Source organism: Arvicola amphibius, chromosome 7, assembly GCF_903992535.2.
Source record: "Arvicola amphibius chromosome 7, mArvAmp1.2, whole genome shotgun sequence".
Lineage (NCBI taxonomy): Eukaryota > Metazoa > Chordata > Mammalia > Rodentia > Cricetidae > Arvicola > Arvicola amphibius.
Genome location: NC_052053.1, coordinates 70,169,314 through 70,185,855, shown reverse-complemented (window position 1 = coordinate 70,185,855; position 16,542 = coordinate 70,169,314). Strand labels below are relative to the sequence as shown.

General features: G+C 46.8%; 1 protein-coding gene across 2 annotated transcripts in view; it reads left to right on the top strand.

The window, feature by feature from the left end:
• Window positions 1-6,998: 6,998 nt before the first annotated feature.
• The window catches only part of Rcor1 (REST corepressor 1), a 95,765-nt gene continuing 86,221 nt past the window's right edge, over window positions 6,999-16,542 (top strand). For both annotated transcript variants that reach the window (XR_005286276.2, XM_038337742.2), the window contains exons 1-2: window positions 6,999-7,281; window positions 7,355-7,414. Coding sequence is in view for 1 of the 2 variants with exons in the window: in XM_038337742.2 (XP_038193670.1) it covers window positions 6,999-7,281; window positions 7,355-7,414 (343 nt within the window). In the remaining variant the exon portion in view is untranslated. The remainder of the gene's footprint in view (window positions 7,282-7,354; window positions 7,415-16,542) is intronic.

Below are 16,542 nucleotides of genomic sequence, written 5' to 3'. Positions count from 1 at the left end.
TAGTTGGGCAATCTCTCCAAGCCCTCTTTCTTTCTCTCTCTCTCTTCCTTCCTTCCTTCCTTTCTTTTTTTTTTTTTTTTTTTGGTTTTTCGAGACAGGGTTTCCCTGTAGTTTCTAGAGCCTGTCCTGGAACTAGCTCTTGTAGACCAGGCTGGTCTCAAACTCACAGAGATCCGCCTGCCTCTGCCTCCCGAGTGCTGGGATTAAAGGCATGCGCCACCACCGCCCGGCTCAAGCCCTGTTTCTTAAGCAGCTTTATTGACTTGTAATTCATCTAATTCACAGTATACAGTTGATTCTTAGTAATTGTATAGAGTTTAGTAACCATCACCATAACCAATACTAAAATAGTCCATTACTTCAAAAAGAAACCCGAGGGCTGGCAAGATGGCTCAGTAGGTAAAAGTTCTTGCCTTGAAAGCCTGCTAACCTGAGATCAATCCCTGAAATCAGTTGTGGAAGGGGAGAACCAACTCCTGAAAGTTGTCTTCTGTCTTCCACATGTGCACTATGGCATGTGCCCAACTGTATGGAGAAGGGGGAGGAGAGAGACACCCTAGAGAGCAACAGGGGGCTTGCATACACAACAGAGTGAGACCCTGGGTTTGACCCCATTAGTGGCCATAATTGCCCCCTACCTTCAGTCTAGGAACCATCCGTGTATTTTCTCTGTACACATCAGCCTGTCCCAGACTTTTGGACTCATACAGAATCATCACATTCCAAGGGTTTTTATGAGGGACCCCTTTCACATCCTATAACGTTTTCCAAGTCCTTCCCTAGTGAGGCAACAAACTTTGTTCCTTTCTATGGCTGAGTCGTATTCCAGTGTGTGAATAAACTACATCTAACCACTCATCTGTATGACAGTCATTGTGCTTTTGACTTTATGGCTATTATGAATGGTACTTCTAAGAGCATATGTACACATGCTTCCACACAGACATGCTTTCAGTCCTCTGGGCTGGTATGTCAGAGTGGGATTTATGGGCAAAATGGTAGCTCTATGGTTAACTTTCTGAGAATCTGCCAAAGTGTTTCCCAAAGCAGATATGCCATTTTAAATTTCCACTTGCAGAGGGTTCCAATTTCTGCATGTTTTCACGGCAGTTGTTATTGTCTGTCTTTCTGGTAACAGCTGTCAGAGCAGGCATGACAAGGCTGCCCATTGTGGGGTGGGTTTTAGTTTTTGTAGCACTGGGGACTGAATCCAGGGTCTGGCACATGCCAGGTAAGCACTCCAACACTGAATTGCTGTAAGTTCAAAGCCAGTCTGGTCTACATAATTTCCAGGACAATCTGATACACACAGACTTCCAGGCCAGTCTGGGCTGCAACATAAGACTCTCTCTCAGAAAACCAATATACACATGATATGTTTGTGGATATACACACACACATACACACACACTACATATAAGAAGCTTGCTCCTAGGTTTTCTTCTGTTTTATGGCTTTAGTTCTTTCTTGTAATTAGGTCTATGATTCACTTCACTTGTTGAGTTGTTAGCATATTAAGCAATAAGCCAGTGGCAGGTTGAGTATCTCTTGTGACTTTGAAGGTAACTACAGATGCTCTTCTAAGATGCTGCCAGTACAGTGGGACAGGGTTCTTTTTTTTTTTTTTTTTTTTGGCCACCCACCAGCCCTGGCCATGTCTGACTGTCTCCATCTCTGTAGAAGCTGTTCGTTGCCAAGTAGAATGTTCTAATAATGAGTCATCTAAATTAGTAATAAAGTATCAACATGAGCCATCAACATTTTATTTTTTATTTATTTGATTGTTTTGAGGTTGGCCTCAAACTCTCAGGACTGAACTTGAACTCTTGATCCCCTGCCTCTACATCCTGAGTTGCTGTGGTTACTGGTGGGTGTAGCCATGCCTGGTTTCTGTGATGCAGGGGAAATGAACACAGGGTTTCCCACATGCTAGGCTAGGTAAGAACTCTATCAGTTGGGTTATAGCCCTAGTCTGCAACATTGTATTTATTAAGAATCAAGACAAGGAATTTCATATAGATTCTTCCTGCTGGCCCCAGCATTCCCAACCTCCTGGTCCACAGCTCTGTGGCTTAGATGTGTCCTTTTTTCCACTACTCTTTAAGTCTATGACTTTGGGCAAATCAGTCACCTCTCACTGCCTCAGTTTCCTTATCTGCTACACTGGGATGATGACATAATTGTATTTACTGAGGGGCTCTTGATTTCAATGCTAACAGAGCTCTATAAACAGATACTTATTCTATGTATAGGGAAGGCTAGCTTTTTTGACTGCATGCTCCTGTCATTTGTATCATTCAGTATTCTTGAGTTGTAACAGAAATCCAAAGCAATCAATTCAAAGGCTAAGATTTCATGCCTGTAATATAGGATGAAGTAGGCAGTAGGGAGAGTTCAGATGGGTCTAGGTTCCTTCAGCCTAAGCTCACCCTCTATTATGAGTGATGGAAGTATGGGGAAGGGTTTCCTAGAGAAGGGATCAAATTAGGGTGAGGGAGGCAGGATGTCCTAGATGTATCATAGCAGCAGAAAATCCTGGAATCTTGGCTTACCTTATTCAGCTAGGCTCTGGGCTCCTCCTCTTAGGTCCTGACCTCAGAAACGACGATACCTTCTAAGAAAAGTTCTAGAAAGGGCGGTGGCTGTTCTGGCGGTGTCATATGCTCATGGCTGAGCCTGTCACTCATGGACAGGGGACCAGGAACATTTTACTGTCAACCAATCCTGGGTCACATGTAGGTCAGGAATTCCGGTCTCTAGGAGCCAAACAATTGGAAGAGGAAATAGGGGACAGAAGAGGACAGAGACTGGTAGTAAGAGCTTCCCCATGTAGCCAGCATTTCAGGAGGATTTCACCTGTTTCGCCTCTGGGACTTGTTTCAGCTCTGTACTCCACATCACCCTTCCCTTACCATCTGAGTACCTACTGTGCTGTAGGCACAGGGAAAAGGAAAGCAGAGACCAGGAACAGAGCAATTATAGGTTAGGAGGAAGGGGCGGAGCTGCGAAGGAGACTGGGGGTGTAGGGGGTGCGAGGGGGGGTGTCTGTGAGGCCAAGCAAGTGAGAGGGTGAGGATGTCGGATGTCTAGAGAGACCGTTGAGTTCTGGGAGGAATGGTCTGCTCAGGTGCTTCTGGAAGGCTCAGTGCTACCAATAATTGCTACTGTAGCAAGGAGGGAGGGGTGAAGACAGGGTCCTAACAGAGAAGGCAAGTGTAGACCAGCTTCTGAGGACTTTGTTGGCCAGGGGAATAGAGACGTGGAGCCAAGGCTAGAGGGTCCTAGGAAGCAGGTCTCTTTTGAAAATACTGGTCCAGTGTTAGCCTGGAGTGGGGCTGAAGGCATGGGCAGTGTAAGGAAGACAGCAGGGGTGGGAGAGTCTGAGGAGGGGGAGTGCAGGGCAGGGGACATGATTCAGTTTGGGGACTCAGGAGCACGCCTGCCTGAGGGCTTTAGCTTTTCTCAAGGTACTAGGCGAGTCTTGGCCTAGGAGCTTAGGAACAGAGGCCATGGAGGTACAATGAGAGTATAGGGCTGAAGTTGTTTCGGACACTGATACAGTAGATTTATTAGTGTATGGAGTATCATTTTTAATACGTGGTTGCATATTTTCCCCATCAAGGAGTTATGTGTGGGCACCACCCCAACAGCAATAAGAAAGACGGTTTCCTTCATTCAGGTTGAGGGCTCCTTATGGCAGAGGGAGGGAACATAAGCCTGGAGGAGATGAGGTGGTAGAAAACATCCACCAGGAAGCCAGTCATGGTGACTCATGCCTTTACCACCAGCAATGAGGAGGCAAGGACAGCTTGGTCTCAGTAGTGAGTTCCAGGCCAGCCTGGGCTACTACTGAGATCCTGTCAAAGAAAAATATAAACCAAAACCAATAGTCAGCCAGTGTTGTCACCTGTTTTTAGTGAATGGAAGCACCAGCCGACAGGCTGCAGGCCAATTGGTAGCCGTGTGGCTTTGTGGTTAAACTAGAGCAGTGTATGTATGTTAGGGAGCATATTTGTTGAAAAAAAAATACAAAGCAGGTATGGTGGCTTTGTTTTCACACCACTCACTTGGTGGTGGTGCAAGCAGAAGGCTTGCTGTAAGTTTAAGGTTAGTCTTAGCTACAGAATGAGACCTTGTCTCAAAAAACCAACCATAGCTGGCAGTGGTGGTACAGGCCTTTAGGGAGGCAGAAGGAGGCGGATCTCTGTGAGTATGAGGTCAGCCTGGGCTACAAATGAGTTCCAGAACAGCCAGGACTATACAGAGAAAGCCCATCTTAGAAAAACAAAAACAAAAAACCCAACCATGGGGCTGGAGAGGTGGTGAACTGCTCTTGCAGATGACCTGAGTTTCCTTCTTAAAGCTTAGTGGGGCAGTTCACAAACTTCAGTAACTCCAGCTCCAGGAGACCCAACACCCTCTTCTGACCTCTGCAGGCACCTGCCCATAGGTGACATTCTCTCTTATACACACATATATAACTATAAATAATATTTTTTAAAAAAACCATTATAAATTAAGCCAGGCATGGCAACACATACCTGTAATCCCAGTTCTTGGGAGGTGGATGCAGAGGGGTCAGGGGTTGAAGGTCATCCTCAGCTAAGAGGGAGTACAAGACCTGCCTGAGTTAAAGGAGAACCTGTCTGAAATAATAAAACCCAACCAACCAACCAATCAAATAACTAGCTGGAATGTTCACTGAGGCACCCTAAGTTACAAACTAGCAAGATTTCAGGGCTGGCAGGTAGGGTGGGGGTAGGCAGTAGAGGAGAGTTCAAATAATCTCAGCTTCCTTCTTCCCAAACCCATTCTCCTTTTCAGTGACTGGTGTGGTGGGGGAGGACATGCTGGATCAGGGCCTAGACTTGGGTGAGGCAGGCAAAGTGCCCTGGGTGCAACATAGTGGCTGAGAGTTGGGAGCCATGGAATCCTGGCTTGCCTTAGCCAGCCAGGCCTGCTCTAGAGGCTGTGGGCTTCCCTTTCTGATTCCAGAAAGAGGAGGCACTTTCTAGGAAGTGGCTGAAAGCTTGGGGTTCCAGTGGGTAGGGAAGGTGACCCTTGTGTTGGGTCACTCCATCTCTCCTACTAAGTAACTGAAATCACTGTTGTGCTCTGTAGGTTAACCTCAATCTATGGTACATCTCAGAAGGCAGGGAAGGAGTAGGGCAGAGTGCCTCCAGCCCTGCAGAAGTCATGACTTCATCCAGGTACCTGTACCAGAAGGTCACCCCTGATTCTCACCTCTGATTTTGCAGATATCCTGAGGCTCATGCTTGCAGAGCCCTGGGTTCTCTAAGTAAAGGGGTGTCCTTCAGAGAGCAGTCCAAGAGCAAGACTAGGAACTTGGTGGGGGCAGGGATCTGCTACCGGGAGGCTCTGGGCCCTGTTCTTAAAGGCTACTTACTTAAAAGTGAACGTGGTCACTTCAGCGAAGTTTAAAATGATTCGCGCTGCAGAAAACGTGGAACAGAAAACCCTGCTTATTTATTCAGGCTTTAAAGCCATAAAACTCTCGTTTTCTCCCTGTAGCTATTTATATCCTGAGCGGGTGTAAAAATTGTCCCCATGTGAAGCCCAGGTCTAAAGTAACTTAAAGGAAAAATAGCCATCTCTCTCTTTTCTTTCTCTCTCTCTCTTCTTTTTAAAGCCCTGGTTTCATGTATAGTCCCCAGGACTGGCTGGCTGTTGGCGCGGGGGGTGGGGCAGCCCACCCAGCCCCACAGGCAGCTGTCACACAGTGACGGCCCCTCGCTGATCACTCCAGGGACAAGGACGCCCGAGGCTGGGTGTCACCGACTCTAACGCGTTCAGGCCCTCGGCCCTGCGGGGTGGGGGAAGGGCCAGGGTCTCGGGAAGTGACCCTCCTCCCGCTCCAAGCTGGGGACCCAAGCCCCTTCCTTTTCCTCGCGGTGGGGCCCCCAGCCGGTCTAAGTCCCGCCGCCTCCCCGGGGCCCGCTCGGCACCTCCCCTCACCCCGACGGCTTCGAGGTGCTCCCCGGCCGGTCGTCCCGACTCCTCCCGCTGCCCCTCGGGCAATGCGGGGACACGGTGGCCCCCAACCCAATTAGCGGGGAGCGCCATGGATTCTTAGCACAACTGCTTTCTTTCCCTCGGGGGACACTGCCACCCGAGAGCCTCGTCCCCAGGTTCCCTTGCCCTAGTACATCCCAATCCCCCTGGGCGACGCGGGGGCGCAATTAGTTTCTTCCAATTAGTTTCCCCTCTTTGTATAGAACCCATTCAAACTGTGTGCGTACTCCTCCGCGCGAGGGGGAAAGTAGTCCCGACCTTGCCCGCGATTTCTTTTCTCGCGTCGGGCACATTCACTTTGGGAAGCCGATGGGACGCTCGGCGGGATCCCTGGGGGAGGTGACGCGGGGCCCACGGGGTGCGCGCGGAGGGAGCGGGGCGCCGGGGGAGGGGGAGGGGGCTAGCAGGGCGGCTAACTCCTCGCTGTTGCCTCGAGAGATGGATCATGGGGCGTAGAGCGATCGCAAACCTCAAACCACGTACAGTGGGCGATACGCGTCAACCTAACCTGGCCAACGGAAGCGCGGAGCCTCCCCCCTCCCTGTGCTCCCGCCCCCGTAGCCTGACGGACGCACCCGAGGACCTACCATAAAGCCGCTGGCCGCCCGGATCCCGAGAGAGCCAATGGAAGTGCGCGAAGGCGGAGCCTCCGAGCGACGGGTTAGGCTGCGCGCGGCCCTCCTCCGCCCAGGCCCCGCCCCTCCCCCCGCCCGCGGCTCCCGGAGTAGTTAGAGCCAGCGAAGTGCGGGCGGCGATGAGAGCCAAAGTTGCGCTCCGTTCGGCGTCGGGGGCTTGAGGCTGCTCGTCGCTCCACCCGTCTGGGCCTCCTCTAGCCCCAACTCGCGCCAGCGGATCCCGCGCGCCAGCCCGGCCCGGCGCCCACCTGCGCCCCCTGCCCGCGGCCCGCCGCCCGCGCCGCACGAGCCGGGGTCCCCGTCACTTTGGCCCGACCCCGGGCCCCGCCGATGCCGGCCATGGTGGAGAAGGGCCCCGAGGTCTCAGGGAAGAGGCGAGGGAGGAACACGGCGGCCGCCGCCGCCTCGGCCGCTGCCTCGGCCGCCTCGGCCGCCGCCTCAGCCGCCGCCTCAGCCGGCACCGCCTCCGCCTCGGCCGCCGCCGCCGCCTCGGCCGCCGCCGCCCCCAATAATGGCCAGAATAAAAGTTTGGCGGCGGCGGCTCCCAACGGGAACAGCGGCAGCAACTCCTGGGAGGAAGGCAGCTCGGGCTCGTCCAGCGACGAGGAGCACGGTAGGTGGCAGCCGCCCCCGCGCCCGGCCCGAGCCCGCGCCCGCGCTGACCGCCGTGCTCTGCTTCCCCGCAGGTGGCGGCGGCATGCGGGTGGGACCCCAGTACCAGGCGGCTGTGCCCGACTTCGATCCCGGTGAGTAGCGAGCGGCGGGAGCCCGGCGACAACTTTGTTTTTGTGCGTGTTGGCCTACAGTCCGCGGGGGCACACGGGGCGCGAGGGCAGGCGGCGCCGCACGCTCGCACACGAGTGTGCTGCAGATCCGGGTGCGGGGAGGCCGCGGGCCCGGGTGGGGACAGTACCCGTCTGCTGCGCCCCTGGCTCTAAGGAGGCCACACCTGGCCGGGCCGGAGTGGGGTGTCCCAGCGTCCAGGTGAGGTGCTCTGGGGCCAGGACGGGATCCCGGGTGGCAGTGCTGGAGAGTTGGCGTCCTGGGGCGCTCGGACTCAGGGCTCAGGGCTCCGCGAAGACTTCTTACTTCGAACCGTTTCCCAGTGTTGCCCTGCCAACCCTGAGCTCTCGCTACCTTTTGACTCCCGTCCCATCCCATCCTGAGGGCCAGTGGAGTAACGATCCCCCCCCCCCCCCCCGTCCCTTCACCCCAACCAGGTAATAAAAGAAGTGTGCTTTCCAGAGAGCATCTGCCTAGATAAGAGAGCCTCGCTTGTGGCTGCTATTTTGGAATCTATTTGTAAATGTGTGTGTTTCCTTTATTTCTTTTTCTTTTTGGGGGTGGGGTGGGGAGGAAGAGGTTGTGAAAGAATAGAACCATCAAAAAGCCTTAGCTAACCAACCGTGTCCATCTACTAGAAATCCCTGTCCCCAAGAATGGGGCATTTTACTTCCCTTGCTGCTGATCTGTGTGGAAGAAAATTTAAAGTGATACTAGGGGGGAAAATCGTATCAGACAAAGGAATTCGCTGGCTTTTAATGCCCACGATCTTATCCCTTCTCTGTATGAGACTGACTTTAAAGGTGGTTGTTACAGGAAATGTTTGAAGGGACGTGGGTTTTGTTTCAGAAATAAAATTCAAAAGACAGTCTCGTACAGCTCGAGTGAACCGTCCTGGCTGGAGGGCTTCAGAACAGGAGGCTTTTCTAAGTAGGTTATACCACTAGTTTGAAAAGATAAACGCTTTTCCTTGGAAACAAGACTGCAGAAAATTGCAAGGATCTGGCCCTTGGAAAAGGAGATTGCTTTTAAGTTGTTATTAAGGGACTGAACTCTATGTTTAGGTAAAAGTGAAAATATAGGAGAGAGGTATTCTGGGTGAGCGTTTGGACACCCCAAGAATAAATGACTTTCAGATTTGTGGCTCCAATCCCTCACATTTATGTAGTCTAACTCCCCTTTCCCCGATTTCGATTTTGTAAACTCATGTTAGTGTTTTAGGATGGTTTTCCCTTTCCCCACATCTTTTTCTGGGACTCACTTCTCATTTCTCATGTGTGAGTGACAGAACAGCCAGTTTTGTTTTTTTTTTTTTTTTTTTTCTTCTTCTTCTTCTGTTCAGGGCTCCATTCCTGGGTTGGCCACCAGGGGAAGCATACTGTTTTTGGTTACAGTTGACCCTATCCTTATTTTGTAGGTCAAGTCTATCTGCAGTGATACATAGAACATAAAGCTTGCCACAAAGTTTCTCTCATGTATTCTTCTTAAATACTGAATTGATCAGACCTTCCAGAAACTTGGTCTTTTTTCAACACATTTTTGTTACATATTTTGAAAGTTTATCTAAATGTTTGTATGACCACATGCTTAGTGGCCATAGGATTTAGATCTCTTAATCTCTGCACTGTCATTAACATGTTTGGTGCCTTCAAAATTAGACTTTTCTTTGAAACATCAAGTGTAATAGGATAATTTTTGAACTCTTGGGACTTTTTTTTCTTGGTTTTTCGAAACAGGGTTTCTCAGTGTAGCCTTAGCTGCCCTTGAACTCACTCTGTAGCCCAGGCTGGCCTCAAACTCATCCACCTGCCTCTCTCTCTCTCTATCTCTTTCTCTGGGATTAAAGGTGTGTACCAGTACCACCTGGCGACACAGGGTGTCTTTATACTCCAGGCTGATTTGAAATTTGCTATGTGGCCCAAACTGGACTTAAATTTGCCATCCTACTAAAGCACCTTTGGACTTATTTTGGTTATTATTATTTTTTTGGCTCTTGTACATATTGTATATTTCAGGATGTGATAGTTAATTTTATTTATTTTTGTCATGCTGGGATTGAACCCAGGTTCTTAAACATGCTAGAAAAGCACTCTGCCAGTGAGCTACATTCTTAGCTTGTCTTTGGACTTTTGGTGGGGAATATATTTGCTAGAGTCTTAACAGACTAGGAAGTAAAGCATTGTAAATGTTCTTATGCATATATTTGTTGCCAGTTCATTGTTCACATTGACATTTCTAAACTTCCTATTTTTTATTTTAATCTGGAAAGGAATTTAATTTATGGAATTACTTCATACCTTGTTTTGTCAGTCTGAGCACTTGGACACATTTGTTTATTATTTTTTTTAATATTTATTTATTTATTTATTATGTATACAGTATTCTGTCTGTGTGTATGCCTCTAGGCCAGAAGAGGGCACCAGACCCCATTACAGATGGTTGTGAGCCACCATGTGGTTGCTGGAAATTGAACTCAGGACCTTTGGGAGAGCAGGCAGTGCTCTTAACCTCTGAGCCATCTCTCCAGATCCACATTTGTTTATTATTTCTAAGTGATTTTTCATGGTGTGTTTTTGGGTTTTTGTTTGTTTGTTTTATTTTTCGAGACAGGGTTTCTCTGTGTAACAGTCCTGGTTATCCTGGAACTCCCTTTGTAGACTAGGCTGTCCTTGAACTCCCATCTGCCTGTCTCTGCCTCCCAAGCGCTGGGATTAAAAGCTTGTGCCACCATGCCTGGCATGTGTTTTCATTTAATTAAAATCAAAAGAGAGTCTTGCTGGTTTTTTTCTTGTTTGTTTGCTTATTTATTTATTTTGAGGCAGGGTCTAGTAGCCCTAGCTGTCCTTGAATGTACTAAGTAGGCTAGGCTGGCCTTGAAATCACAGAGCTCTCTACTTGTTTCTGGTTCCAAAGTGCTGGTATTAAAGGCATGTGCCACAAAATCTGATTGAGGCTTCTGTTTTAGAACAGAAATGGTGCAGCATCTTTGTTTACACCAGTTTGCCTTTAGACACAAGACAGCTGTTCCTGATCCCATCCCCAATACAGGGTTTCTCTGTGTAGCTCTGAGACCATGGAACTCACTCCATAGACCAGGCTAGACTCAAATTCAGAGCTCTGCCTCCTTCCTCTGTTCCCCCATCCACCTTTTTTTTTTTTTTGAAATGTGTGTGTTTTGCCTGCTCTTAATGTCTGTGTACCACATGTGTGCAGTGTCTTCTGAGGTCAGAAGAGGGCGCAAGATCCCCTGGAACTGGGATTAGAGATGGATGTTAGTATTATATGGGTGCTGAGAATCATACTCAGGTTCTCAGAGCAACCAGTGCTAGTTATTTATGAGCCATTTCTCCAGAACTATAAGACAGGGTCTTTATGAGCTTATAAGAAGTGTGGGGTGTCAGGTAAGGCAGCATACACTTGTAATCCCACCACCTGGAAGGCTGAGGCCGGCTAATGAGCTCAAGGCCCTTTCTTAAAAACAGAAACAAGACTGGGGAGATACTCTTGGCATGAGTACTTGTTATGAAAGCAAGAGGACCTGAGTTCAAATTTCTAACACCTATGTGGAAAAGGTGGGCATGGTCATACATGTCTAACTAAGCATCCATGTTCAGTGAGAGGACCCTGACTCAAAACAAAACAAAAAAAAGTAAAAATTGATAGGGAAAAATCCTAACATCCAGATTGCTCTGGTCCTCGCTTCCTGTAAACACACTCAAGGATTAAGAGGACAAATGTGAAATCAAGGGTATTGTTACTGCTTTTTCTTCCTGATGAGTACATTGTTCTTTCCTTCTGGTGCTGGGGATTATACATGCTAATTACATGTTGCTGTACAGCTGTATTTTCCAGAGATCTGCCTGCTTCTGCCTCTAAGTTTTGAAAGCATCTTGTTTTTTAATTTTGTTTTGTCTCCTGTTTTAGTGAGCAGAAAGCTGCCACCCCTCCCCTGCCACTCTTCTTTTTAAGACATGGTTTTCCCAAGTAGCTCTGGCATGCTGGCCTGGAACTATTGGTGATCTTCCTTCTCTAGCTTCCTGAATTCTGAGTTACAGGCAGGAGCCAACACATTTGGCCTAGAAAAGCTTTAAAAACCAACAAACCAAACAAACAAATACTATGTAGGAAGATGTGTGAACGGAACAACCTCCCCTCCCACGAGAGACAGGGTTTCTCCATAGCTTTGGAGCCTGTTCTGGAACTGCTCTGTAGATCAGGCTGACCTTGAACTCATAGAGATCTACCTGTCTCTAAAGGTGTGTGCCACCACCATCTGGTTGGACATTTTTTTTAAAGTTTTTTTAATAAAAACTGGCCTCACACTCATGGTGGTCCTCCTGCCTCAGCTTCTTATGCATTGGCATGAGTCATCAAGCCTACCTTTATGATAATTTTTTTAAAAGTCTGTTTTGCTTATTTGTAGACCTCAGCTTGAACTAATTTCTAGAGTGGTTGAAACTAAGAGTACCTTACCTTGTCCAAGGAGGATTTAATTCTGTCATCCCTCACAGACAGCTGATGAGGTGGATAGAGTGCCATAGTTCCAAAATGCTCCGTGTCCTTATAACCTAAGGCCCAGGCTAGGTTAGGACCTGGCATAGTTAGGGATGAAATATTCCTTCTCTCTGTTCACAAGGAGAGTCTTGACCCTATGGAGTTAAACACAATTCAGCGCACAGCTTCCTCTTTGACTCAGATTTTGCTGCCACATGTGGTGTCCAGCCTTGTCAGATTATGCTCTTAGATTCAGTATTTAAGGAAGAGTGAGGGGGAGAACGCCTTACTTTATTGCTCCTTTGTCTGTTCTACATTAGCAGAGCACCTCTTATTTTGATGGTCAATAATGTTTTTCTATTAAATAATGTGAAGGTTTCCCCCGCCCCCACTTTTGGTTTTTCTAGACAGTTTCTCCAACTCTGGCATAGTGTGTGTCTCTGTGTGTGTGTGTGTGTGTGTGTGTGTGTGTGTGCCATAAAAACAATTAGAGGACACTTTGGAGAATAGTTTCTCTCCACCATGTGAATTTCAGTGATAGAACTCAGGTCCTTAGGCTCGGTGGCAAGTTTACTAAGCCATTTCACTGATCCTTTTTTGAACTTCTTTTTTAAAAATATTTATTTATTATGTATATGTATATAATATTCTGTCTGAAGACCAGAAGAGGGCACCAGACCTCATTACAAATGGTTATGAGCCACCATGTGGTTGCCGGGAATTGAACTCAGTACCTTTGGAAAAGCAGGCAATGCTCTTAACCTCTGAGCCATCTCTCCAGCCCCCTTTTTTGAACTTCTAATAGTCTTGAGATGATCAAGCTTAATTTTTTTTTTGATCAAGCTTAATTTTATGTGGTGCTAGCAATTGAACCAAGGTTTAATGCATACTAGGCAAGAACTTGCTAACTGAGCTATATCCCCAAACCCTGGCCTGTATAATTCTTTGGTCATTTGTATGATGCGCTTTGTAGTTTTTTTAGCCAGAGGAACACAGTGGTAGGATGTGCAGTTGGCTTCAGCTTTCTTAGACATGTGTTATAAGTAAAGTTTATACTGTGTTAGTTTTTTTTATTGTAGTTCAGGTATGCTAAAATTATGAAGAAGGGAAAGAATTGGGATAGATGCAGGGAATCAAACTCAAAAATGCTGTGCAAGTGCTCTGCCACTGAGGGCAGCCTCCCACTGTAATATTTCTGTTATTCTTTTTGAGGAAGTCTTTTATTGTAGCATCAGCCAGCCTTGAAATTGCCATCGTCCTCTTAGGTCTGCCTCCAGAGTTTATGGTTAGCACTGACTACCTTGTCAGCTGACTTGTAAAGGTGTTATGCCTTGTGCAAAGTAGGCAGCTATGTGAACCTGTGTTTATCTGCTTTGCACTGACATTTTTTGTTTTATTTCTGGGAATTGAACTTATGCCTGGTCAGGTACTCTATTACTGAGTTACTTCCATAACTACTTTCCCCCCATTACTTAAAAAAAAACCCACTTATCCTTCATCCATTCATCCATCCAGTGTATAAATTTGAAGGTCATAGAGCAACCTTCAGGAATTGCTGTTCTCCACCATGTGGGTCCCAAGGATTAATTCTGGTTTGGCAAATGTCCTTACCGGCTGAGCCCCACCTTCATCTCAGTTTCCTGTAGCTTATGCTAGCCTTGAACTCACTGTGTAGCTGAGGATGGCCTAGTTCTCTTGCCTCCATCTCCCAAGTGTCGGGATTACAGGTGTGTGCATAGTGCTCCAGAGTTCAGTTCCCAGCACCCACACTCGGTGGCTTACAACCACCTGTAACCCCAGCTTCAGGGAAATCCAACACTTGGTCTCATCAGCATATGCCCTCCCCCAACATACATAATTAAAAAAATAAAATAAGTCATAAAACAAAAGCAAACAAAGAGTTCAAGAGAAAACATTTAAAATGGAATAGTGCTCTCCCCTGAGACTGACCATTGTTACATAAACCATATCTGGTCCAGTTAAAGTTGTACCTTTTGCTCGTTTTATTTATTTGCTTGAATTGAATTGCATTATTTATTTCTGTGATTGTTTACATCTCTCAAGAAGCAGGCAGAATTAGATGTGCAAATGATTCATTGGGATAAATGCTTGTGAGGATAATGAGGAAAGTAGCCAGGACCTGTGGTGCATGCAGGTTGTAACTAACACCTGTGAACCAATGAGGCTTGAGATGGCAGGGCACTTGTAACATGACTGTTGAGGGCAGGGCAAGAATCACTATGGGTTTAGATAACTTGCTGACTCAGCAATTGGCTGGGGCAACTTCTCTTTTACATGGATGTTGGAGAAGACCTGAAGGTTCCGGGCAGCTTGGACTGTTTGGGGACCCATTTCCTGTAGAAGGGAAATTAAGCAGCATACTTCAAGGATTGTAGAACTCTGAATGTTGTTTGATTAGTAGATTGGTTTTTGTGGTGCTGGGATCAAACCCAAGGTCTTGTTCATGCCAGGCAAATGTTCCACCCCTGAGTTACAGCCCCTGCCCTTTTGCTTTGAGACCAGGCCTGGATGTGCAGTTCAGATTGATTTTGAAATAAGATCTTGGCTCTCTCTCAAGTACTGGGTTTATAATTATGTGTCACTACACTCAACTGATTATGTATGTTTTTATATTTTAGAAAATACTTCAATAAGTTCTCTCTCCAGACCTTTTCTGGTTTTTAAAAATATTTTCTCGCCGGGTGGTGGTGGCGCACGCCTTTAATCCCAGCACTCGGGAGGCAGAGGCAGGCGGATCTCTGTGAGTTCGAGACCAGCCTGGTCTACAAGAGCTAGTTCCAGGACAGGCTCCAAAGCCACAGAGAAACCCTGTCTCGAAAAACCAAAAAAAAAAAAAAAAAAAAAAAAATAGTTTCTCATTTTAAGATGTTTCCTAACTCAAGATGCTTATATTTGCTGTATAGCAGAGGATGACCTTGAACTGTTGATCCTAAGTAGGAAGGAGTATGGTATGTACCAGGTTGACTTTGAGCTTGTGACAGTCTTTTTTTTTCTGTTTGAATCTTTTGTGATGAGAGATATGTGTACCGTTCTGTCTATTTTCTAGTTTTTATCTAAAAAGAATTATTTGTGCATGTCCATCTATTTTTGATACTTTTCAAACAAGTATTCCCTCACTCATAAGGCATACACACTCTGAAGCTAGCCAGGTAGGTAGATAGTTAGGCAAATTGATTTCTTTCCTCTTTCCCTTTAAAGATTAGGACTGCTTGCTGGATGGTGGTGGTGCACTGCCTTTAATTCCAGCAGTTAAGGCAGGCGAATCTGTGAGTTTGAGGCTAGTCTAGACTACAGAGTGAGTTCCAGGATAGCCAGAGATACACAGAGAACCCCTGTCACGAAAAACCAAATAAATAAGTAAGTAGATAAATTATTAAAGACAAGGACTCCCTATGTATCCCTGGTTGGTTTGGAACTGGCTGTGTAGACCAGTGTGGTCCCCACTTCTCCTCCCCCTGCCTTCTGAGTGTTGTGATTACAGGTGTGCACCACCATGTCCAGCCTCCAGTTCCTTTTCTTCATGTATTAGAGTTACACCTTTTTTTCTTTTTCATTTTGAGACATCTCATTATGTAGCCCTGGCTGACTTGGTATTCACTCTGTAGATCTTGCTGGCTTCAAACTCAACAATCTATCTCCTGTGTGCTGGGATTAAAAGTGTGTGTTACCAGGTCTGGCTTAGATTTATTAATTTTTGAAACATGGTTCTTTGTTTTATTTTGTATTTTCCTAATTATACGAAATTAGTGAGGTTGAGTTGCTTTTTTGTTTGTTTGTTTTTGTTTTGCTTTTCAAGACAGGGTTGGTTCCCCTGTGTAACAGCCGTGGCTGTCCTGGAACTCACTTTATAGACCAGCCTGACTTCAAACTCAGAGATTCTGCCTGCCCCTGCCTCCCAAGTGCTGGCATTAAAGTGTGTGCCGCCATGCCCATTGAGTATCTTTATTATTTCAAAAAATTATCTTTTTATTTTATGTGTGTGTGTGTTGCCTGCATGTGTATGTATGACCATGTGTGTACAAGTAGGTGCCCATGGAGACCAGAAGAGGGTACCAGATACATCTGTAATGGGAGTTGTATACTACCTTGTAGGTACTTGGAACCAAACTTAGATCCTCTGCAAGAACAACAAATGTTCTTAACTGCTGACCCATCTTTACAGCCCCCTCTTTATTTATTTTTTAAATTTGTATTATGTGTGTGTGTGTGTGTAAACAAGAGCATGTGGAGGTAGGAAGACAATTTTCAGAAATTGTTCTGCTGTAGGTTCTGGAGTCACGGCTCAGGTCTTCAGGCACATGCAGCAGTATTTCTAACTGCTGTGCCGTCTCATCAGCCCACCTTTGCTGCTTTTCTGTAGTGTTGGTAATTTTTATTGTATCGTATGTTTTAAATAATAAAGTTTTTGAAGACAGGGTCTCATTGTGTAACTCAGGCTGGCCTGGAACTTGCAATGTAGCTCAGGCTGGCCTGAACTTACAGAGATCTGCCTGTTTTTCTTGACTGAATGCTAGCATTAAAAGCGTGAGACACTGTGCCAAGCTTCTGTTTTATGTTTTGAAACAGTCTCTTGTTG